At 43.9% G+C, this 26,385-nt stretch overlaps 1 protein-coding gene across 2 annotated transcripts; it reads left to right on the forward strand.

The window, feature by feature from the left end:
• Positions 1-2,803: 2,803 nt before the first annotated feature.
• BEND3 (BEN domain containing 3) lies at positions 2,804-26,385 on the forward strand. Of its 2 annotated transcripts, none has more exons than XM_075338374.1 (4): positions 2,804-3,168; positions 13,068-13,120; positions 19,164-19,357; positions 23,219-26,385. In XM_075338374.1, exons 2-4 carry the CDS (start codon positions 13,078-13,080, stop codon positions 25,448-25,450), a joined length of 2,469 nt encoding a protein of 822 aa, XP_075194489.1. In that variant the 5' UTR covers positions 2,804-3,168; positions 13,068-13,077; the 3' UTR covers positions 25,451-26,385. The 2 variants fall into 2 exon arrangements, with proteins under 2 accessions (XP_075194489.1, XP_075194487.1); XM_075338372.1 differs by lacking the exon at positions 2,804-3,168 and adding an exon at positions 3,404-3,482.

Consider the following 26,385-nt stretch of genomic DNA (forward strand, 5'->3'; position numbering starts at 1 on the left):
CTAGACATGCCTCTGTAGTGGTACTGTGTAGGGCTGAACGGATCCGGACTGTAAAAGTCTGAATTCGCTCGGTTTGAAAGATGCCCGGGTGCCGGACCCGGATCCGGGATTCTGGGTGCACGATTTGGATCCGGCACTGGGGAAAATAATTGAAAAATAAAGAAAAACAGAAATAAAACAGCATTTCATACTTACCGGGACTCGGTGTCATGGCGGCACACTGCTTCCGGGTCGCGCATTCACTTCCTGTACTGTGCATCATATACACACAGCTTTCCGTGTTTTCCCCACCCACCGGCTGTTGTAACGCCTAGTCCCGCCAGATCCCGAGGGGGGCGCTCTCCCTCATATCTGCCCAGCACCAGCATGGTCCCCACATGCACTCCCGGTCCCAGCCCCCAGCAGCGACGTCCTTCCTCTTACCGGTCCCATGGCTCTGCAGGCTTTGCTCCTGGTTCGGGTCCTACTGTGCGTCCTGCTCACTCCCGGGTCGGGCACCCTGCTCCAGGAGCTGCTGCAGCCTCTTCCTGTCTCCCGTCCTCACACAGATCTGCAGTGATTCTAGGCTGCTCGTGAGGCCATGCCCCCTTTCTTAAAGTGGTAGCGCCCCATTATCTGGTAGTGACCTCAGAGGTCACCTGTTACCATATGGGTATTTAGGTTCACCTCCCCTGGCAGCAGGCGCCCGAGCAACACTCCTACTAGTGAATTGCTAGTGTCCAGGCCCCTGTGTACTACTGTTTGTATCTGTGCATCATCTACCTGTTGCTAATCTTCTGTCTCGCCGTAGTGCCAGCTGTACCTTCCCGGCTGTGGATGTCAAACCGGCCATACCTACAGTGGACGTCACCATGCCATACCTACAGTGAACGTCACCGTGCTATACCTACTGTGGACGTCACCGGCCATACCTACTGTGGACGTCACCGGCCATACCTGCAGTGGACGTCACTGTGCCATACCTACAGTGAACGTCTCCGGTGCCACAACCGTGTTCTGCCTGCTGCGGACGTCACACCCGTGCTACACCTGGCCGTACAGAGACTCCTACTACCGGTTCCTGGCTGCCGTGCATCTAGGCCCTTTGAGGAGGCACCGCACAGTCCCTGTATAGGGGTTCGCTGCTGGTCGTCTTCTCAGGGGAGTCCGGTCAAGTGGATCCACCTCCGGACGCTCGCCGCTCCTCGGTGAGCGTAACAGCTGTCTTTTCGTCTGTGATTGGTTGCAGGCAGATGTGCCCCTAGCCTATGACAGTATCTGCCTGCCGTACAGTCATCGTGACTCAGACATTGTCCGCACAGCCAGCGGTTATGCTCTATGGCTGCTGGCTGTGTTATGTAGCAGAGCTGAAGCGGTGTGGGACCTCGTGTGGATTACGCCGGACCTGCAGGGTGTTGGGGATTAATAAAGAGGTGAGTGTGTGTTTTGTACTTTATTCCAAATAAAGGATTTTTCTCAGTGTCTGTTTATTTACTTATATTAACAGGTTAGTGTGATGCAGGTATCTCATAGACGCCTGTGCTATCACTGACCTAGGGTTTAGTAGCAGCTGTGCGCTGCTATTAACCCCTTAATACCCCGATTGGCACCACTCCAGGCCAACGGAAAGAGCTGGTATTGCATTGGGATCCTCACATCTAATAGATGCGGCAATACCGAGCGGCTGCGAACTGGGACTACCAGCCCCCAGCCAGCTTTATCTTGGCTGAACATCAAAATTAGGGAAACTGCACGTCATTTTTGTTTTTTTTAAAAATTATTTACTTAAATAATAAAAAAAGGCCGGAGTCACACTTGTGAGGGACTCCCGTGAGTCTGACATCGCAGCACAGCCGCGCACACTTCTGACAGGAGCGTACACGTGTTTCTAGGTACATGCACGCTCATGTTCAGAGAGCAGCAGGCTATGCCAGGTGCTGTCATGCCAGACTCACACGAGTCTGACATCGAATCACTGCCACAGCCGCGCACACTTTTGACAGGAACGTGCATGTGTTTCTGAAAAACATGCACGTTCACCATACTAACCCACAGACACTTGCACTGCTTTCCTTGCCCACCGGCTGTCCTGCCGCCTGTGGTTGCAGTCAGCTGACACTCAGGGTGGGGGCGCGTCTAACTGCAACCAATTAAATGCGCCGGTGGGCGGGCAAAACAATGAATATTGAATTGTCGGCTCCGCAAGGGAAAAGCATGACTCGGAAGGAGTTTGCTGCCATGACACACCTTCGGGTACACTGCGCGCGTTCCTACCCCCCCTATCCCCTCCATAAACGTTTTTAATCTCCGAATTCTGGTCCCCATAGACTTATATAAGCACTGGAATCCGGAGCGCATCCGGACTTCTTTTTCAATCCGGCAGTAATCTGCCGATCCTGGATTTTGGCGGGTTTGATCAACTCTAGTCCTAGGGTATAAAGCACCACTCCAGCAGTGCAATAAAAAGGGTATGCGATGGATGGGCAAAAATGTGTGTGGCACAATACACAGCTGGCACATCTCAGAGGCCAATCAGCTAAAGTTGGCATTATTGACATTATATAAAAGTATCATATGTCGCACAGATATTTTGTCTTCATGTTCCATAGGTGGTGAAGAAGGCTGCCATGCAATAGAGCACAGAATGGACAGAAAAGTAGAGCTGTTTGGGGTGCCTGAAGGCAGCACCTATCTTACACAGAATACAATGTATCTCATTCAGAGAGGGGGCAGATGTATCTGTGGGGATAATTAGAGTGGGCATGACTGGACGAGCATGTGGACAGCACAATTCTGCATGTGAGAGAAAAAGTTTGCAGCGAGTCATGTGAGGGCTGCGTGTAACTCTAGAGCTGCTGTTCACCCTCCAGTGGACAATATACGCGTGACTGTGTCCTTGAGAAGTGATCCCCCATCCCCCGCCGTGTCTCGCCTGAGTGGAGAGAGGGCAGGGGGCTGTTCCCACCGCAGCCTCGGTCTCTCTGTGTCCTTCTGCGGAAATGACACACGCGGAGTCCCGTCACGTCACGCGAGAGCGCACGGACACGCAGCACACAAAGACACGCCGGGGGGAGGCAGTGGGGAAAGAACCCGACAAGAAGCTGAGGCAGCCCCCCCCCCCTCAGACTGAATCTTTAGAACCGTGTCCATATAACACATAGCTCCACAGCTGACTGCTCTTCATGTGAGGTAAGTGGGAGCACACGGCGCGACGTGAAACACGGGGGTGAGGCGGCTGTACGGCTGACTAGATGTGTACATTGATTCTGCTAGCTACAGCCAGAAGCAGAAAGCAAGCAGCCGCGGTAGATAAAGCCAACTTCTGCCCCACCATTGGGTACCGGGATGAGGAGCGTCGTGTGGTGGATCCGCCGTCACCTCACACACTGCCGCTGTGACGTCACAGCCCGCGAACTGGCGCTGTGGAACTCCAGAGCCGGCACCGGACGTGCAGTAACTTTGTAGTGAGGGTCCCCTGACAGGATGACTTTCCCTGCCTGCTGGTATGGCAAGGGTTACTTGTGACTTGACCCACTCTAATGGAAACTATATTTGCCCCTGCCAAGTAATCAGAGCTCTCCTTTGTAACATGGTGACCAACAGTCCTGATTTGGTCAGACCAGTCCTTGTTTTGAACCCCTTTGCGATGTCGCCAAAGTTCATTTTTGCGTTTCCGTTTTTCCTCGAGCCATAGCTTTTAGCCATGTGAGAGCTTGGTCCGGGACGAGTTGTACTTTTGAATGACGCCATTCATCTTACCACATATTGTATAGTAAAAGTGGGAAAAAATTCCAAATGTGGAGAAATTGTGACCCTCCCCCCACAATTCTGACAAATTATTTTTACGATGTACATTTTGTGGTAAATGGCCTTGCACAAGGATTCTCCTCATCACTCCGATTACAGCAATGCCAAATGCGTCCAGCTCTTTTTTTTATTATTTTACTGGTGTTAAAGAAATCAGACATTTCCCCCCAAAATTTGAGGGGTTGTGTTGCCATTTTCCAAGACTTTGTAACTTTTTTCTTTCTTTTTTTTTTTTTGGTCAATGGACCATTTTGGAAAAGATATGATGTCTTCATAACTTGTCACAGCATTTTTGTTGTTGTAATGTAGCGATCGAAAAAACATAATTTTGGCATTATTGAATTTTTTTTGTTTACCAATCGTGTTAATTATTTTTATATTTTGATAGATTGATCTTTTCTGAATGTGGTGATACCACGTGTATTTTTATTTATTTTTAATGGGGTAAAAGGGTGGTGTTGAACGTTTTTTAGTTTTTATTTAATTTTTCTTTTCTTTTTTTTTTTTTTACTTTACCTGTTTTTAATAGTACTTGCAGCTGCAATCGTCTGATTGCTTCTGATTAGCGATGGGCGGACCCAGACTGTAAAAGTCAGAATCTGCACAGTTTTTCAAAGGTTCCCGGTCTTGGGATTCCGGGTATTGAAGCAGATTGGGAAATTAAAAAGAAAAGAATGAAGCAAGCGCATCATACTTACTGAGGCTCCGTCACAGCTGTACACTGCTCCCGCGGCCTCTCCTTCACTTCCTGGACGCTCACTATTGCTCATCCATATGCACTACTTTCCCCGCACACTGACGTCTGTGATTGGTCGCAATCAAACACGCCCTTAGTTTGTGTGACAGCGTCTGACTGCAACCAATCATAGGCGCTGTCTGTGGGTCAGTAACGTGATATAAAAATAAGTAAATAAAATAGTTGGTGTAAGGTCCTCCATGCGTAGGCCCCCAGCCGTGCACTTATCTTGGCTGTGTATCAAAATAGGAGGAATCGCATGCAGCTTTTTTTTTTATTTACATAAATAATTAAAAAAAAAACAGCAAGTGGTGTCCCCTTCCCCCCCCCCCCCCCTCTAATTTTGATGCCCGACAGCTGGTATTCTTAGGCTGGGGAGACCCATGATTCTTGGGTCACCCCCAGCCTAAAAAATAGCAGCCTGCAGGCGCCCAGGATTGTCGCATCCATTAGATGCGACAAGCCCGACACTTTACCCAGCTCTCTCTGATTGCCCTGGTGCAGTGGCAATCGGGTTAATAGCCGACAGCTGCTATTAAGCCTTAGCATAGTAATGTGGAGGGTTTATGAGTCCCCCCCTATTGCTAGCCTGTAAGTGAAAGTAAATAAACACAAACACCGAAAAAATCCTTTATTTGAAATAAAATACAAAAAAAACCCCTCTTTCATCACTTTATTAACCCCAAAACACTCCTGCAGGTCCAACGTCATCCACACGAGGTTCCACAATGATTAAAGCTTTGCTACATATCTGAAGTCACAATGCACGATCGTGGTACATGACCGAATGCTGGGAGGTTGAGGCAGAGAATGAATGAGCCGCGTGATTAACAGTGACGTCTCTCAGGTTATTTGCGGACACAGCGGGAGGTTCCCACGATCTCCCACCTGTGACTGCAGGTAACCTGACCTCAGGTGACCTTAGTAAACTCAGGTTCACAGACCTGAATCTCTTGGTAGAAAACCGTGAGGTTTTTGTTTTGTTTTTTGCCAAGAGATGCAGATTTGGTGCTAAAATTTATACACCATATTCCTACACCCAATCTACATTACTGGCAAAAACCGCATCTCTACCACATGCGATTTTGATGCTTTTTTTTTTGCCAGGAGGTGTAGATTGGATGCATGAATATGGTGTAAAAAGTTCATCACCAAATTTGCATTTCTTGGACCAAAAATGCAAAAAAGGAAAGGTTTTGACACCATTTCAGCACAGTTTTCTGCTAGGCGATGGCCCAAATACGCATGAGGTATGATGGGGTAGTGATGCGTTTTTTTGCCAGGAGGTGTAGAATGGCTGCATATGGTATATATGAATATTTACACCATATATGAATATGGTGTAAAAATTTCAGCACCAATTCTGCATCTTTTGGCAAAAAAACTGCGGTTTTCTGCCAGCAGATGAGTTCAATGAGTTTGGGGTCACCAGAGGTCAGGTTATATGCGGTCATAGATGGAGGACTCCAGCTTTCACCGCAAATAACCTGAGTGACGTCACCGCTGATCGCTGCGGCTCATTCATTCTCTGTCTGGAGCTCACAGCAAGCAGTTATGTTCCATGATCTTGCGCTGTCAGTTCAGATGTAGCAGAACTGGAATTATCGTGGGGCCTCGTGTGGACTACATTGGACCTGTAGGGGTGTTTTGGGGGTTAATAAAGTGGGGAAATGGTGTTTTTTTGTATTTTTTACCAAATAAAGGATTTTTTCGGTGTTTGTGTTTATTTACTTTCACTTACCGATTAGTAATGTCTCATAGACCCTTCCCATTACTAATTTAGGGCTTAGTGGCAGCTGTGGGCTGCCATTAACCTCTTTATATTACCCTGATTGCCACCACACCAGGGCAATCGGGAAGAGCCCTGTAAAGCGCCGGGCTTGTCACATCTAATGTATATGACAATCCCAGGTGGCTGCAGGATGGGGTGGCCCCAATAACCATGGGCCTCCCCTGTCTGAGAATACTAGCCCCAGCTGACGGGCTTTATATTGACTGGGTATCAAAATTGGGGGGACTAATTTTAAAAGAAAAGCCGCATGCGATTCCTCCTATTTTGATACACAGCCAAGATAAGCGCACAGCTGGGAGCTGCAGCCTATAGCTGTATGCATTATCTGTACTGGGTATCCTGATATGGGGGACCCTACGCCAAATTGTTTTATTTATTTTTATGCCATGATACTGACCCACAGACAGCGCCTGTGAGTGGTTGCAGTCAGACACTGTCAAACATGCTGGGGGGAGTGTCTGACTGCAACCAACCACAGATGCCAGGACGGCCGGTGGGTGGGGAAAGCAGTGCATGAGCAATAATGAGCGGCCCAGGAAGTAAAGGAGAGGCCACGGGAGCAGTGTACAGCCGCACCGTAGCCTCCATAAGTATGATGCACTTGCTCCCATCCCCCTATCCCTTCTACCACAATTTTTAATCACCGGATTCTGGTCCCCATAGACTGAATCCAGCCCGGAACGGATTTTAAAAACCGGATCACTGGGATCCGCCGGTCCCGGTTATCTGCGAGTCCGCTCATCACTACTTATGATATACAGCAATGCTATAGCATTGCTGTATATAGCAAAAATCACTGTCTCCTTTGAAGACAAGACACAGATAGGTTTCAAAGGAGCACTGCTATGACAAACACAGATATTCAGCTCACCCCCTGCTGTCCTAGCAACCTATTGGTGACTCACAATCACATCATAGGTGGGCCGATGGGCGCTTAAAATGGCTTGCCCCATGCCGGCACCTGTTAAATGCCGCAATCAGTTTGACAGCGGGATTTAACAGGTTAGCAATTGCGGGCGGAACTCTGCTCCACTGCATCTGCATTTATTAGAAACAGGTTGTGTCTGTAATACGCTGCATGTAATGGCTGTGTATCAAGTTGGTTTACCCCACATGCACCCGCTTCCAACTGCTCCATTCAGCCACTTCCAACTTACGCTGTACATGTATGGTGGATGTCGTGAAGGGGTTAAAGAGGTTTCCCCTCTGTCAACTTTCTTTACTCACAGGTCATTGGTTCTGTTAAAAATAATAGAATCAGCTGGTACTCGCCCACCCTGGGTCTATTACCTTTTAACTGTCCAAGCAAAGTCTGTGATTCCATAAAGACACCTGCCCACTGCCCATGCTGTTGAACTTTTTTTTTTTTTGTTGTTGCGTTTTTTTGTTATTTGTTACAGTTGTGTTTATGTGCACAATCATAACTTTCTTGTACTAAAAAACGCATAAAAGAAAACCTGCTTAAAATCTGCCCAAAAAAATTTATCAAAACACAACAAGAACATAATAATTGGAGAGGACTGTTATTACGAATTTGACAAGAGCAATTCTGGGTGTATATTGCTAATCCCTGGCTAACCATCCCTGTATACACTAGCATAGATAAAAAGAACTTTAGAAAAGGTATTTCTAAAGATCTTTTACGATATGCTAATGAGCGAGGGGACTAGTCCCCAGGGCGTTAGGCACCCCTCATTAGCATGTTAGTACGCCCCTGTGGGCGTGCTATCATGCTAATAAATACGCAGCATCACAGGATGAGCTCACTCACCTCTCAGCCGCCATCGCTATATTTCCCGGAGTTTGGGTCATGCGCACTACTTCAGTTTGAAGCCAGGACACGTACACCCGACTTCATAGTGCGCATGACCCAAACTCCGGGGTCATTCGCACTGAGCCAAAATCCAGCGTCGGGCGGCAGAGAGGTGAGTGAGATCTCCTCTGACGCTGCACATTCATTATCATGGAGAAACCAAGGAAAAAATTGTGAAAACATACCCTGCTGTAACTAAATAAAAGCATAGTGCATATAAACATAGGGTACTTAGTAAACACTGTTTTTGATCAAAAAAAGCATAAAGCTATCCCACCAAACGTCAAGGTGTACCCAGTTGGGATAGTACCTACACTCCCTAATATTAAAACCTTACCATGGGTCTAAAATAGGCCTCAATGTGGCTAAGGGCTGAGAGCGACCGGGTCCCAACAGGACACACACAGTCAGGGGGATTCACAGAATGAAATGTCCAGCTCGCTGAGAAGGGGGCCACTCCCTGTTTGTACTGAATACAAAAAAACTACACAAAAACAAAAAAGTGAGCCGGAGTATAAGATGGTATACATGGAACTTGTGAGACCATGTTCACACTGGCCATGAGACAAAGAGAAACCAAGGAAAAAATTGTGAAAACATACCCTGCTGTAACTAAATAAAAGCATAGTGCATATAAACATAGGGTACTTAGTAAACACTGTTTTTGATCAAAAAAAGCATAAAGCTATCCCACCAAACGTCAAGGTGTACCCCGTTGGGATAGTACCTACACTCCCTAATATTAAAACCTTACCATGGGTCTAAAATAGGCCTCAATGTGGCTAAGGGCTGAGAGCGACCGGGTCCCAACAGGACACACACAGTCAGGGGGATTCACAGAATGAAATGTCCAGCTCGCTGAGAAGGGGGCCACTCCCTGTTTGTACTGAATACAAAAAAACTACACAAAAACAAAAAAGTGAGCCGGAGTATAAGATGGTATACATGGAACTTGTGAGACCATGTTCACACTGGCCATGAGACAAAGAGAAACCAAGGAAAAAATTGTGAAAACATACCGTGCTGTAACTAAATAAAAGTATAGTGCATATAAACATAGGGTACTTAGTAAACACTGTTTTTGATCAAAAAAAGCATAAAGCTATCCCACCAAACGTCAAGGTGTACCCAGTTGGGATAGTACCTACACTCTCTAATATTAAAACCTTACCATGGGTCTAAAATAGGCCTCAATGTGGCTAAGGGCTGAGAGCGACCGGGTCCCAACAGGACACACACAGTCAGGGGGATTCACAGAATGAAATGTCCAGCTCGCTGAGAAGGGGGCCACTCCCTGTTTGTACTGAATACAAAACAACTACACAAAAACAAAAAAGTGAGCCGGAGTATAAGATGATATACATGGAACTTGTGAGACCATGTTCACACTGGCCATGAGACAAAGAGAAAAGACCAGCCAGGACACGTACACCCGACTTCATAGTGCGCATGACCCAAACTCCGGGGTCATTCGCACTGAGCTAAAATCCAGCGTCGGGCGGCAGAGAGTTGAGTGAGATCTCCTCTGACGCTGCACATTCATTATCATGATAGGACACCCAAAGGGGCGTACTAACATGCTAATGAAGGGTGACTGGCCGGGGAACTAACGCCCAGGGAACTAGTCCCCTCACTCATTAGCATACGGTAAAAGATCTTTAGAAATACTTTTTCTAAGGATCTCTTTATCTATGATAGTGTATACAGCGACGGTTAGGCAGGGATTAGAGATATGCACCCTGAACTGGTCTTGGTTCTGAGTACATATTGGACATGACAGGTTCCCTTTAAGGGTATATGTGCACGCTACAGAGATTTTCTGGACCAAAAAACACACCTTGTGGCAGAAAAACGCAACGCATGTGTTTTTTGTTGCCTTTTTTTCTTTGCCATACTTTTTGGCAAAAAATCCTCTAAAATACAACTTGCCTAATAATTCTGCACACGGTGTATACTTAGAATTTGTGTCCAGTTTATACCGTGAAATAAAACACCATCTCAGACTCCCACAATAAGTATACTCTTGATGTATACTTTTCTTACTGGATGGTACAAGATTGTATTGAATTGCCATCCTGAAAGCTTGCCTAACCTAACTCAATTAAGAAAAGTTAAGAGTTTTGGTCCCCAAACGATTGTTGCCTGTGCGCACGTTGCAAATTTGTTGCATTTATCTGTGCGCAGATTTGTCACAATTTCCTGATACCAGAAAACTGAATGAGAATCCTGTTGTCTAATGCACACATTGCTTATTTTCTACTGGCAGATTTTGTGCAGATTTAACTCTGCAGCATGTCAACTCTTTAAGCAGTTTTGCTGCAGATTTCACTCATACTAATGAGTGGGAAAAATCTGCACCAAAAAACGATAAAAACGTGTTTTTGTTGCTGCGTTTTACCTGCCAAGAAATGCAGAAATGGTGTTGAAATTGCTGCATCAAATACTTATCGTACACGCATACCCTTAAGGCCCCTTTACACACTTTAACATCGCAGACAACATCGCTGTAACGTCACCGGTTTTGTGACGTAATAGCGACATTGCAGTGTGTAAAACACATCAGCGACCTGGCCCCCGCTGTGAGGTTGCTGATCACTACACACCTCTCAGGACCATTCTTTGGTCCTTTGTTTCCCGCTGTGCAGCATGATCACTAGAAAGTCTCAGTGTGTAAAGGGGCCTTTACAACGACTTCGTTAGCGACTTCCCTTTCAAAAAGCTGCTTTACAACGTCCCCAATGACTAGCTAGGTTGTTCTGCAGGTCCGGATCGCTGTTGCGTCATTTTCCAGGTTTGCCTGTTTGACGGCTCACCAGCGACTCACCAGAGACTTTGTAGCGATCCCGGCCAGGTTGGGATCGCAGGTGGGATCGCTAGAACGTCTCAGTGTGTAAAGGGGCCTTTACAGTCATAGAAAATAAAATGAGGCAGTATCTACCCTCCCAGGGTCCAGCTCCAGTGACATCACGACGTGTACTTCCTGGGATTTAACCAGTCACTTCTAAAATAGCCACTGAACCTGAAAAATATATGACTGACTGTACGGTATTTCTGCCAATTTTGTTTTTTTTTTTTTTTACAGATTTTCTATGCGCTATATTCAGATTCAGCTTTTTATCTACAGTCACAACATGCTTTTTTGGCAGTGAAAATGCTGCATTTTTGCTGCTTTTTTTTAGTGCACATTACATGTATGATTTGTGTACTGTATATGATTAACCTCTACACGACATTGGTCATACTGGGTACGTTATGATTGTCGATGCGTTTGTGACAGATGAGGTACCCAGTACGTCATGGCGATTGCAGGATTCAGGCACTGTAACCCTGCTATCACCGCTGAGTCTGCGGCTTATCTTGTAGTCGAGACCCGGCACTCACTGACGGAAGCGATCCCCTCCCGGCAATTTAACCAGATAAATGTTGCGATCATTAGTGATCGCAGCATTGAGTAGGCAGCGAGAGGATCACGCTCCTCTCCCAAGTGATCGGGTCCCTGTAATACGATTACAAGGACCTGATCGCTGCCCGATGCATGGTGTCTGAGGCGAAGTGTCAGTGCTGCGAGTGCAGCACTGACAGATATAATCCACTGCAGTGATCAAGCATTGTAGTGGATCAGACTGATGGAAATAATGTCTCATAAAGGGACTAAGTATAAAAATTAAAGATAAATATATAAAAATCTGAAAATAAAGAACAAAAAAATAAAAACTTAATCCAATAAATATGTAAATTTAGTTAACCACCCCCCTCCACCCCGAACTACACATTTGGTATTGTCGCTTCCATAGCAACTCGATGTATAAAACTGTCATGCTAGGCTAGTTAACCCCTTCAGCGAATATAATAAAAATATAAAACAGCAAAAACTATAGCTTTGCATCCAGCTGACAAAAAATGTGGAATAAATCAAAAAGTCATATATAAATAAAAGTGGTACAGCTGAAAACGTCATCTTGTCCCTCAAAAAACAAGCTGCCATACAGCTCCGTCATCCAAAAAATGAAAAAATTATAGCGCTTAGAATACTGCAATGCAAAAACTATTTTTTTTCAACAAAATAGTTTTTATGGCGCAAAAGCGGCAAAACATAAAAAAAATGTAAATGTGGTATTGCTTTAATCGTACTGACCTGAAGAATAAAGCCGCCTAATCACTTACACCACAAGGTGATCGGCATAAAAATTACAAACCAAAAATAATTTCTGAATTGCTGTTTCTTCATGCTTCTGCCTCAAAAAGCAATCAAAGTGTCCCAAAATGGTACTAATAAAAACTCCAACCCATTCCGCAAATAACAAGACCTCACATAACTCTGTCAGCAGAATAAAAAAAACTATGACATTGAAAATTCAGTGATGCAAAAAAACTAGCCAAACCTAAAAAACTGATATAAATCTGGTATCGCTGCAATTGTACTGACCTGAGGAACAAAGCCGCTTAATCATTTATACCACAAGGTGAATGGCAAAAAAAATAAATAAATAAAGCCAATTCTTCAACTGCTATTGATTTGGTTATTCTGCCTTCCAAAGATCGCAGTATGGCGTAGCTCAAATATATCCTGCGCTCTATGCTGAGCGCTTATACCAGGGATTACATGTAAATCTCTCAGAAACGTGATTCAGACAAAATTCCCGACTGAAATTTCAGTGTAATGAGGTAGAGGGAGTCACTTTAAACTACTATCTGGCCTGTGATTCGGCGGTGTCCATCTTTTTACACATCCTTTTAGACGTGCACAAAAGCATGGTCAACAACAGTTTTGTGCACCTTTGAAAAGACAGACACCGCTGAATAGAAAACAAATGGAGTCCAGAGTAACGCTGCTGCCTCTTTAGTGAATGGATCTGTCAGGGGTTTCACCTGAATCACCTATGCAATTTAGGCTTTACCATGTGGTTAATATATTCTTATTATTTTATTTTCTGATACAGGAGAAGAAAAATGAATTCAGTTGCATTCCGAGATGAAGATGATGAAACTGAAGGTTTGTCAGTCTTTGTTGTATTTAAGAGCAGTACAAAAAATGAAAGCTCAGCTTTGGTTGCCTTGCTTTTGATAACTATTTTATAAGCTATTTTGATAAGCTATTTTTAAGTTGGTTTATGATTTGTAGCTGGTGCTCGGTTTCTCAACTTTTCCACGTCCTTAGACGTATATTTATGTGAATGGTCGTGTCCCTGACTTTGATGCAGGTTTGCACACATCTTTCCAGGCATGCATGTTTCCCGGAAGATGACGGCTGACTTAATCAGCCATCATGTGCCTTTAACAGCTGTGGGTTTAGTGGAGCTCTGACAGTGGCATTTAACATGTGCTGGCAAAAGTGTGCATCATTCCACCCAACCATCGGCATGTCTCTGACGTGATCTCGTGGCTCTGATGCGTTGCCATGACAGCCGGGGATCTTCTGATGACCCCCTTCTCTGTCATTACAATACCTCTGTGAAAACCAGAGTTTATCGGGCACTCGTATGAGATTGTGGTTTTAGCTATACATAGCACTGCTCCACCCCACTACTCTGCCAAAACCTGCCCTACTCAATTCCCTAAAAATGGGATCAAAAGAGCCAGGAGTAAAGCTGGGGTGGCTGAGACTTGGTGCAAGATTCAAGAGGGGAGAAATCGTCACCCTGCCCACTAACGGATCCAAGCAAACTTTTAGTGTGGGCACAATTGTAGGATGCGCTTTCAGGGGGATGGGAGCAGCAGAGGCAGCCCAGGGGAGGGTGCATAATGAGAAGTCTGGAAAGCTCTGTTCCAGCTGGACCCATACTTTATATTTGTTTCTACACAAGTCAACAATTTGCGTTTAGGTGGGAAGCCACATGGTACAGCTTGAGATTCGGGAGGCCAATGCCCCCTTCAGCTTTGGGTCTACGTAGGGCAGCACGTTTAACCCTAGCCCCCTTGCCGGCCCAGATAAAGGCTGTTTGAATTGCATTTATTGTTTTGAAGAAGGCTGAAGGGACTGCGATAGGTAAGGCCTGTAGCAAATATAATATTCTTGGAAGGCAATTTATTTTGAAGATTTGGCACTTGCCAAACAAGGTAAATTTAGATTTGGACCACCTCACAGTCTACTCTTATAGTTTTAAGAAGTCCTGGGAAATTGCATTGGTATAACATTGGAAGGGATGCAGTAATCTTTATTCCTAGATAGCTTAACGTTTGCGCTGCCAATTTAAAACAATAAGCTCCCTTAAGGTGACTCACAAGCAGGGGAGGAAGACAAACATCCAGAGCCTTCGATTTGGAAAAATTAATTTTGAAGTTAGAGAGGTGAGAGTAGATGCGGAATTCTGCCATTAGATTAGGGAGCGAGATTCTAGGGTTGGTGATAAAGAAAAGGAGGTCATCCGCGTAAGCGGCAATTTTTTGTGTGGAGGAGAGAATTTTTATCCCGTTAATATACCCATTAGCTTGAAGGTGTCTAAGAAAGGGCTCATGGTTAGTACAAAAATCAGAGGGGAAAGAGGGCAGCCCTGCTGTGTCCCGTTCGATATGCCAAAAGAGTCAGGATACCTTTCACTCACACTCTGGCCGAATGGGAGGAATACAAGGACAACACCCAATCCAACATTTTATTTCCCAATCCAATATGTGCTGGAGTTTATTCCATAAAGGTCCAATTTACTCTATCGAAAGCCTTCTCGGCGTCAGTTGAAAGGAGCATTAACTGCATGTAGGCAAGTTTGGCTCTAAGGATTAGGTTTATCACCTTGGTGGTGTTGTCCCGTGCCTCCCTCCCCATCAGAAACCCTGCCTGGTCCGGGTGAACAATACCCTACAATAGCGGCATCAACCTAGAGGAGAGAATTTTGGCAAAAAGCTTAGTGTCAACATTCAGGAGGGAGATGGGACGATAGCTGCAACATAGTGCTGGGTCCCCCGGCTTGTGGACCACTGAAACGAGCGCCCGCAGGACATTCATCGGCGGAGGAGTCATGCTAGACATAGCATTAAATGAAGACCACAAGTGAGGAGACAAACGCACCTGAAATTTGTTATAGTATGGCAGACAAAATCCATCTGGATCCGGTGCCTTCACTGATTGGGATGAGGAGATAGAAGAGGCTATCTCTTGTTCCATAATCACTGTCTCTAGATTTTCTATATCCGCTGTTTGCAGAGATGGAAGGCCAGAGGTTATAATGTAGTCCTGAATCCACGTACGGAAGTCAGGGGAGGAAGCGAGGGGGTTTGATCCATCTATATTCCTTCCTCATTGCCGGCGGCCGCAGGTACGATGTTGTTCCTCGTTCCTGCGGTGTCACATATAGCGATGTGTGCTGCCGCAGGAACGACGAACAACCTGCGTCCTGCAACAGCAACGATATTTGAGATTAGAACGACGTGTCAACGATCGACGATATGGTGAGTAATTTTGATCGTTAGCGGTCGTTCGTGTGTTTCACACGCAACGACGTCGCTAACTAGGCCGGATGTGCGTCATGAATTCCCTTACCCCAACGACATCTCATTAGCGATGTCGTTGCGTGTAAAGCCCCCTTAAGAGTCATGGACCGTAGAGTAGAATGAAAAATATTTTTTATCGGGGTGTAGAATATGCCAAGTATCTAACAGTTGATATTCATGTAAGAACCTTTTAACTTTACGTAGCGCCGCGCTTGACAGGGAGGAATGGCCAGATGAGTTGTCCATTAGTAGTTCGAGGGCCATATTGAAGTCTCCCCCCAGCACCAGGGTCCCCTCTGAAAATTCGTCCACACGTTCCAACAAGTGTGTTAATGCTGAAATCTGGTTTGTGTTTGGCAGATATAGCGAGACAAAGGTGTAGGGCTGTGCAGCAACTTTCAGTAAACAGTAACAGTCAGTAAATTCCCAAGGGCTCTCTCGCGAAATCAAAATACTAGTGCCACATGATTTCTTATCAGGTGACTATGGTAGACATGTGGGAAAAAGCTAGTTTAAATGGCTTGTTCACGCACATGTGAGTCTCCTGAGGAAACGCCACCTGTATGTGACTAGTTTTCAAATATTTAAACATGATGGATTTCTTACCATCGCTATGGAGGCCCTTGACCTTCAAGGATCCGAGCTGAAACTTCTTCTGCACCTGTTGTGCCATGTTGTCAGGATGGGAGGAAAGGCACAGTACCCACCACCTCACGTAGAGGGAGAGAAAGAGGGATAAAAAGGCGGTAAGGGGAGGAGAAAGAAGGAGACTAGAGTCGAGTAAGGGAGAAGGGAGCAAGGAGTTAGTCGAGATAAAGTGTAGACCGAGAACTTCAAAAGGAAAGTTACAGACCTATCAAAGAGATATAGAGAAAAAAGGGAAACAAGCAAGAAATGAGTACAAGAGAAACAAACCTAGTTTTGACCCAGCCGGACTAGGTGACACCACCTAAAGGCACAGGAGGGTGTCACTGGGGATGAGGATAACAATAGCGTGGAGCCCCATAGGACCCAGGACTCTATGCAGCTTTATATACCCACAAACCAAAACCAGGACATAGTGGGTAAACTCTTTCATAACCAAAAACATTCAGTAGGTTGGGACTCATGGCACCCATTAAAATGCAATAACCCCTAGGATGGGATTTTATCTGTCCAGAGCCAGATCGCTAGGACGAGTATGGGACCATTGACCGCTGATCTGGCAGTATGTAAGATTTAATGCCTAAGAACAATGCCTAACAGTGTCCACCAGACCTAGCATTAAAACTGGAAAGAAAAATGCTCATGGGTCTAGCTGTTCTTCTGGTAGTGTATCATCAGAAGTCAATGAGCAATCTCCATCCGGGTTACGGCGGGACGGAGCCAGCTTAATATTTTTCTTGTTTCTCTGCTCGGGTTGGAAGAGGCCCTCAACTGCAAGCTAGTCCGGTACCTGAAGCCCAGAAATGCGAAAAGACCCTCCAGATCCCGCCGGGACTTGAGGAAAAATGCCTGGCCATTCCTGCGGACCACGAGGTGGAAAGGGTGGCCCCATCAGTAGGAGGCCCTGGCCTCTTTGATTTTGAGTAGTAGGGGATGTAGCTGTTGCTGCATATATAGCGTACAGCTTGATACGTTGGAACAGCCTTATCTCAGCCCCTCAATAAGACATCATATGCTGTTGTGTTATCTGAGTAGCTGGAGCGTGACACTCTATGGACTCTATCCACAATGTAGGTGAAGTCTAGGAGTTTCTGCATGATGGTATCAAAAAAGGACCTCACAAACGGCTGTAGATCTTCAGCATGGATCTGCTCTGGGATGCCTTTAAGGCGAATATTGTTCCGTCTCCCCCTTTTCTCCTGATCATCCACTAGCAGTGGCAGAGCCTATTTATGAGACTGCGCCGTGGATAATTTAGTATTGGCAGACACAGCCTCTTCATTAGCCGAGGCCCTCTCAGTCAGAGATTCCAAGTCCCCTTTAATAACTGCCTGGGCCCTTTTCTGAGAGGCTTCAAATCTTTGGGCTAGTCTGTCCAGGTCATTCTTAGATGGCAAGGCCTGAATCAATGCCCTGATGCTCTTTAGCTCTGACAGAGACTCAGGCAGCTGAAAGATTAAAGAAGACTTTGACAGGCCAGACCAGTCCTCCTGTAATGTATCAGTTTTTGACTCATAGCTGTGCAGGCAGGGATCTGCTGGTGCATTAGATAATGGTGAAAGTTCTGCTGGCCCTGGGCACAATTCCTCTGTACCTGTAGAAGGAGCAGTGGCAGTCAGCCCTCTCGGCGTCCTCTGTATCTTCGGCGCCATTACTGGTCACCACAGGAGGCCGCCATTGAAGAAGTGGATCTTGCTGTGTTTCCAGCCCCCACCTGTGCAGCTCCGACCGGGTGAGTGTCATTATCCGACGCATGGCCCCCTCTGGGTGTCCCTGGACAACATAAGGGCTCACCTCTGAGGGCCGGTGTCCCCCGCTTCCCCTCTCTGTGCTGCGCAGCAGCGCGCTCCTTCTCTTGAGACGCCATAGCTGTTGGTTTGTCCTTAGAGGTCCCTACCTTAGTGAAGAGCCGCGCCAGCTCTGATCCACCGCTCCGCGATGAAGCAGCTGGGGTTATGCTGCCTCCTGTCCTCTTCCTCCTGGACATCGTCGCTGCAGTAAGGGATGGCTAAACGTGGGAATAATTGCCTGGGTCCAGGGAGCTCTGGAAGCCTGCTTCCTTACACAGCCATTGCTAAGCCACAACCCCTAGTGACCTGTTTGAATGGGGCTTGCTATAAGGCTTATTAGTTCATCAAACCTATTTCTCCATTACAGCCCATGCAGAGATCGAGAAGGGAGCTAGATTACTAAACTGAGCCAAGCGGCCAACCCACTTCAAGCATGTGACTATTTATTAATCATCAGGAAACCTCTTTATATGTGCATGACACTGAGACAATTAACCAATCAACCAAAAGCAAAATATTAAAGACAAAAAAGTGATTCATGCTAAAATGTATACTTTGTTATTTTAAATTATATTTTCAATTAATAAACAGAGATGAAACCCTCCTGAGAGGGACCCCAATAAATACCCAAGCCTGTAAGTGAAGCTTTGTGGACCTATTGAACTCTGCAGATATTGAAACATCTGGGCAGTTATCACTATGAAAGTGTATTAGTAAATATAATATAATTTAAAGACCACCTTTTATCTATTTGAACATTATGTTTAAAGCTTCACTTTGGAGACACTGTAAAAAGAAATCCAACTCAATTTCAATTGTCTGGCTTTTCATGAAGATGTGTCGTAAATGACATTGTTGTGGAACCACCCAAAGTCCTTTGATATCATTTATATATTTACGTCAATGGCTATGAAAAGCTTTTCAACTGATTGGCTGACTGAAGAAGTGACTAAAAGAGTGTGCGCTTTTCTCACCGCTTAACTTGAAGTGTTGACAAGTGTAGGCGACAGAAGAGTTACAAGAGGGTACATATGGAACTGTATTCTAAAGCAAAATACTTAGTGCAATAAGATTTATGGTAATTTTGGCCAGCACCTACTGAATTACTGTTATCTGAATGCTATGCCTTGGTAATTATATTACATATTTGATATGATTGTTCTCTGAACTTTACAGTTAAAGTTGTAAAAGTGGAATTACCCGGTGAAGAGGATCAGCTAGTTTGTTCCCGTTCCATTTCTATACGAAAGCAAATTCCAGAATCTACTGTTAATTGTCAGTCCAATAAAAGGAAACAAGCCCTTAATACATATGAAACTTCAAGCAACGATGCTGAAATTCTTGTAAAGAAAAGACGACTCGTCCCAGAGGTGATTGACGCTCATTTTTAGTTTCCAAGTACCGGAAAATCTTGTTTTAATGGGCTTTAAGTTGCAACAGTTATAATAAAGCAAATTCAGTATTACTTACCATTCACACCCAGGTCCAGCACCGGCTCACCGCCGCTGCCCTTGCTCCACTTGTCTGCAGCGCTGACGTCACTTTGACAGCAATGCAACCAATCACTGAGCTGATCGACTCTACCTGTCTTGACGGCATGAGCTGCTGAGCTCAGTGATTGCCTGCAGCACTTTCAAGTTGATGTGACTACATAGCTGCAGACAAACAGAGACCAGGACGGTGGCAGAGAACTAGTGCACGACCCAGGAAGGTATAATTCTCAGTTTGATTTATTATAACCGTCACAGCTTATAGTCCACAATTTTTTTTGATATATATATATATATATATATATATATATATATATATATACAGTGTGTATGTAGAAAGAGTCCATTTACAGTGGACAGTTATCATGACTTTGTGCAGAAATTGATAAATGATAGACCTAAATATTCATTTCAATTACTTGTGCAATAAAAATTATAGCCACCTATAAATTTAATTTTCGCTTTTAGTGGCATTTCTAGTAAACATTAGTGCTTAGCATGTGGATAACCCTCACACATAGGCAATTTTAATTTAGGTAACATCTAGGGGCACATAGGCCATATTTGCTATTTTCATATTTGCCAGGCCTTCTTATCTTATTTTGGAGTATCTATGTTTTAGGCTATGTGCCCACTTGACATTTTTTTTTTGCCTTTTTTATATGCGTTTTTACTTTCTTATTTTAATCAATAAAAACAAGGAAATAGCATCCAAGCAAAGTCTATGAGATTCGTGACTTGCTGTGCACTTTTTTCCTTGCAGATTTTATTGCTGAATAAAGAAGCAGTATGTCAATTGTTTCTGCATTTCTATAATCCACTGCAGTTCTTTATCACTATAGGGGATTATAGAGCAGCACTTTGCCTCACATACCGTGTATACAGCATGGTGTGTAAAACTCTCCGTAGCTCAGTAACCCAGGGTTGTCATGGTGATGAACCACGGTTTCCATGGTAGCGATGGGGTCCCTGTAATCGTATTACAGGGACCCGATTTTCATGGAGAATTGAGCGATTCCTCTTACTACCTTCTGAATGCTACAATTGCACTGATCACAGCATTCGGGGGTTAAACCGCCGGGAGCCATGTGGGCACTGCTCCGAGCAGCGAGAGCCGGGTCCCGGTGATTGAACCCCCGCAATTGCCATGACTAAAAAAAAGCACAAACAGAAGCAGGATAAAATGCAAGTGAAAAAATGTGCAAACGCAATTAAGACTGCGCATTTTGTTTTTTTTTCAACTGCCTTTTTTTCCTGCCAAAACATGCTTCTTTGTGTACAACAGAGAAGCACGCACACAAAAAAAAAAAAGAAAAAGAAAAAAAAGCAACGTGGGCACATAGTCTTAACATATATTTAATAAGATATATGTTTTAGGCTTTTTTTTTCTTGTACCCTTTACCTTTTCTGGTTGTATTGCCTAACATGTGGCCCTCATAAGAGTCATCCTTAAGGTACTGTCACACTAAGCGACACTCCAGCGATCCCACCAGCAACCTGACCTGGCAAGGATCGCTGGAGCGTCGCTACACGGGTTGTTGGTGAGCTGTCGCACAGGCAGATCTCACCAGCAACCAGTGACCAGCCCCCAGCCAGCAGCGACGCGTGGAAGCATGCTGCGCTTGGTAACTAAGGTAAATATCGGGTAACCAACCTGATATTTACTTTGGTTACCAGCGCACACCGCTTATCGCTGGCTCCCTGCACACCTAGCCACAGTACACATCGGGTTAATTACCCGATGTGTACTCTGCTACGTGTGCAGGCAGCAGGGAGACGGCTTCTGCGGACGCTGGTAACCACAGTAAATATCAGGTAACCAAGAAGCCCTTACCTTGGTTACCCGATATTTACCTTCGTTACTAGCATCCGCCGCTCTCACACTGCCAGTGCCGGCTCCCTGCTCCCTGCACTCCTAACCACAGTACACATCGAGTTAATTACCCGATGTGTAGTCCGGCTACGTGTGCAGGGAGCCATGGTTTACCATGGTTACCAGCGTCCGCAGAAGGCGGCTCCCTGCTCACTGCACATTCAGTTGTTGCTCTGTCGCTGTCACACACAATGATGTGTGCTTCACAGCGGGAGAGCAACAACTAAAAAATGGTCCAGGACATTCAGCAACAACCAACGACCTCACAGCAGGGGCCAGGTCTTTGCTGGATGTCACACACAGCGACATCACTAGCAACATCGCTGCTACGTCACAAAAGTCGTGCCTCAGCAGCGATGTTGCTAGCGATGTTGCTCAGTGTGACATGGCCTTTAGGTTCTGAGGAACTCTGACGTCAGTCTATAAAAAAAAAAACACTGACTAGAGAAGACAATAAAAATCTGATTTGTAGATATATATCTGGAATGATTGCTTGTATATTTCCAACAGTTAAATGTAATGTAAGACAACAAAATGTGGTTAAAGGGAAATTGCTGTGTTTTTGTGTGCTTGTTTTTTCATTAGAAATTGGATTATATTTTTTTAAATGAAGTCGGTCACCCTCAAAACTGAATTTGAAGTATTTAGACCTTCAAAAAAAATATATACAGTATTTTTTTTTTCTAAATCACAAAAGTTCTTAGCCCTTAAAAAAATTATACTGGCAATGTAGATTTTAGTAAATTTGGTTTAGGGGGAAAAACTCTTGCAATGTGTCCAAGGGCTTGTTGCTTCTTTTTGCTGCCTCAATTACATTGCATAACATATCCCCTCATGGTGATTGTCAGCATCCTTTTTTGAGCGCTGCCTGATCTAACTCCCCAGCCCTGCACATACGGACACTGGAGCATCTGAGTGCCTGCATACACAATGTCAGTGTGTACCAGGGCAGAGTTCTCATCCCCCTCTCCTGTGTTTAGCATCCATTTGCTACACATAGGATTAATAATAGCGACTTGTGGTGCGGACAGGATAGGGATGAGAACGAGCACTGTGCTGATGTTACATCGCCAACACAGCAGGCAATCTGTTAACTTAGGGCCTTGAAGGGATCATTCCATCTGCACTGGCAGCAATCCTCAACTCACTAACTGGTGTGACATCAGCGCTAGAGCCAATACCAATTACCGGGTCCAGCAACGGAGAATTGTCGGTGGACCCGGGAAAGTTGAGTTCATTACGGAGTTTTTTTGTTTGTTTTTTTTAATAACTAACTGCATCTGGGGCCAAACATTATATAAAAGGGTAGAAAATGATTCGGAGTGCACTCTATAACGTAGATGTAGAGAAGAGTGGAACCCATAGCAGCAGATAAATTGTATTCTCCGCACATTCTTGGAAAGATGCACCTAGAACGTTTAATAGTGATACACTGTGCTCACAATAGATGAATAGATTATTTATTTATGCAGGCGATTAAAATTCTATAACATTTTGACACTCCGTAGTCTTTTTCACGTAGTCGCAGCAAAAGAAGGTGAGCCGGAAAAGCTGTGATACAACTGTGAGGCGCACAACAGCAGGAGATGAGTGCACAAACATTATACAGCGATGGCTGGAATGTATCTATTCAAGAATGTGCGGCGAATACGATTTATTATCTGAAAGGGAAAAATAAGACGTTGTTTTGGGCATACTGAATGAGGCAGAGATTCTAGATTGCTTGACCTATATCAATATATGTTTTATGTATAATACTGTATGATATTTGAACAGACCTGACTTTATTTTTTTATAATTTCATAATTTATAAGCTTTGCCTCTATTACTAACCGGCGTGTGTTAATTACATGTCTTTTGCATTTTAGACTTTGCTTTCATGCATGAGAAACAGAGAGCCTGAGCATTCAAATCTGGAGATAAGAAATAATTCTGTGCCCCATAGTGCTTCTTCCGATGAAGGAGACGAAATGTACAATGAATTTTCCTCCTCTCATAAGAAACCTTTATATGGAATTTCACATAAAATCACAGAAAAAAGAAATCCTTTTACTTTGGATCTTGCATCATCTAATGACATTTATGACAGGGGAAATCAGGTTAGCACTTCAAATATTCGCATACTTACTGACTTACGTAAACGCGATGTTAGCAGCAATGGTATGAGTTCCCAAATGAGTGACGACTCAAACATATACTCCTTAATCCAAAAAATGTTTTTTACACTGAACACTCTTAATTCCAATATGACGCAGCTCCACAGTAAAGTTGACCTTCTGTCTCTTGAGGTAAATAGAATCAAGAAAAAAGTGAGCCCTCATGAAATGGTGGCAGAATTTCACCCACCGCCTGAGTATCAGCTAACTAGCACTGAACTAAAGCAGGTCATGGATCAAAGTTCCTCAGCAGGTGATCTTGCGTGTCGGCTACTGGTTCAACTGTTTCCCGAACTTTTTGGAAATAACACATTGCCAAGGAACTGTAACACTTGTGGATTCTCCAGTAAAATTAAACTTGAGTCCCTTCATCTTCAGCTCATTAGAAACTATGTAGAAGCATGCTATCCTGCTGTTAAGAACACTACTGTATGGCAAGTTGATGTGTTGCCTCAGATAAATGACTTCTTTAATCGATTTTGGGCTGAAAGAGAAATGGAGAGCACTCATGGAATGCAGACCACTAATTTTTTTGAAACTTCACCAAGTGAAAATATTCATTTTATAGAAAATAAGGATCAAGAGGAAAACGAGTGTCAAGACAGGACTAATCCCCTCATTTCTGAGGTTTCTCTTAATTCACAGGACCTGAGCGAATATTTAGAAGAGGCTTCATCTCCAGGTGAATTTGCTCTGTTTTTGTTTCATCGATTATTTTCTGAAATATTTAACCAAAGAAAATTTGGAGACCGGTACTTTGGAGATCCTGAAGGTTTTACTTTAGACCCACATCGATTGCAAATGATTCGCCAATATACGGAGATCTACTTTCCAGAAGTGCAAGAAGAAGAGGTTTGGCTTCAGCAGTGTATACAAAGAATAAATGATGAGCTGGAAAGCATGTTTTTGGATGGAAGTGAATGTGATGATGCTAGAGATGACTGTTTTGAGTCAAACCTGCCCGATGATTTGTCTGCTATAAAGGTAGAGGATGGTTCAGATCCTGACAAGCCAGGAAGGAGATCTAAAAAAATATGGCTTGTTCCATTTGACTTTGACAAGGTTGATATTCCCCAACCAGATTTTGAGGTTCCTTTTCCTCAATTCCTTCTTAGCAAAGAGCAAATTAAAAATATATATGAGACTAGCTTGTCAATTGGTAATTTTGCTTCACGGCTTCTGGTTCGTTTGTTTCCTGAGCTTTTCACACATGAGAACCTAAGAAAACAATATAACTGCAGTGGATCATTGGGAAAGAAACCACTTGATCCTGTTCGCATAAAACTTATCCGACATTATGTGCAGTTACTTTATCCCAGAGCAAAGAATGACAGAGTTTGGACTCTAGAATTTGTAGGAAAGCTGGATGAGAGGTGTCGCCGAAGGGATACTGAGCAAAGGAGATCTTACCAGCAGCAGAGGAAGGTCTATGTTCCAATGCCTGAGAGGCAAGACTTTGTGTCTTTTGACTTGAACACCGAAAGATACAGAGATCTTATTGAAGGACCACCTCTCCCTCCTGAACGAAGCACAAAGGACTTCTGCAAAATACCACTAGATAAGATTGTTGTTCCACCTCCAGACTTTCCTGTGCCTTCAGTGTATCTGTTAAGTGACAAAGAAATTAGGGACATTGTTCAGCAGAGTCTTTCTGTTGGAAACTTTGCTGCCAGGCTATTGGTAAGACTTTTTCCAGAGTTATTTACTCCAGAAAATTTAAGACTTCAATACAACCACTCAGGTGCATGCAATAAGAAGCAGCTCGATCCCCTACGTCTGAGACTAATTCGACATTATGTGGAGGCAGTGTACCCTGTGGACAAGATGGAGGAAGTATGGCATTACGAATGTATTCCAAGTATTGATGAAAGGTGCAGACGCCCAAACAGAAAAAAATGTGACATACTCAAAAAAGCTACAAAAAATCAAAATAACACCTGCTGAAAAAAAAAACCTGTTAGTAAAATATTCTGATTGTTTTTTTGTTTTTCTTTCTAGTGCTGCTTTAACATGTTGACTTCTTCTGCGTATTACAGTTGTAGGACAATGTTACTAGTACTTTCCAGAATGTGAGACCGATTGCATATTTGCACTCCATTATTATTATTTTTTTTTTTCATTTCTTTTTGTATTTCATGCTGTTGAGTTTCTTGTATTTTTATTTTCTTATTTTAGAAAGTTCTAATATTTTTGTAGACAATGCTCTTAGGGTATTAATTGGTTGACTAGTATTTTTATTACTGAGCAGAAACATATTGCCCACATGATAATATCAATAGAATGTTCTTTACGACTTTGTTTTTCGTACATTCCCTTGAAAATTAGTTTTCCACATAATGTAATAGTTTTACTTTTTTATGTGTGCTAGAAATACTATATTTTTTTATTAAAAATATGAATGTTGCTGAGAAAAGGTAATATAAAAAATATAATTGTAAAACAAGGTAACAAAAATGTGTCTTTCAATCCTACATTTTACATATCTAGGTTTGAAATGTCACAGCATAGGCTCTTACTTGTAATTTATAACATTATGTAAAAGCTGTTTTGATTTGGTGTAAGGAGAGTATACTGGTAGGTACCTTGTTTACGCTACGGTCTGTAATGCCTTAAATATCTTAACAAACAATTCTGATTTTTCAACAAACACAGGATTGGATCACATCAAAAGTAAGGAGCTAATCCTTTTAGTCCAGTTCACACTTATACATTTTTATGCTGTTATATATGTTTATATAAAAATAGCTATCCTTTCTTGAGGCGCCGCTTCACAAAAAAATCATAAAACAGCATAAAAATGCGTATATATAACTGGATCTATACCCAGTCTGCATACAGTCAAAGTGTGAAATTCAGCCTTAAAGGGAACTTGGGCACCC

Source organism: Anomaloglossus baeobatrachus, chromosome 3 (genome assembly GCF_048569485.1).
Source record: "Anomaloglossus baeobatrachus isolate aAnoBae1 chromosome 3, aAnoBae1.hap1, whole genome shotgun sequence".
NCBI classification, from domain to species: Eukaryota; Metazoa; Chordata; class Amphibia; order Anura; family Aromobatidae; genus Anomaloglossus; species Anomaloglossus baeobatrachus.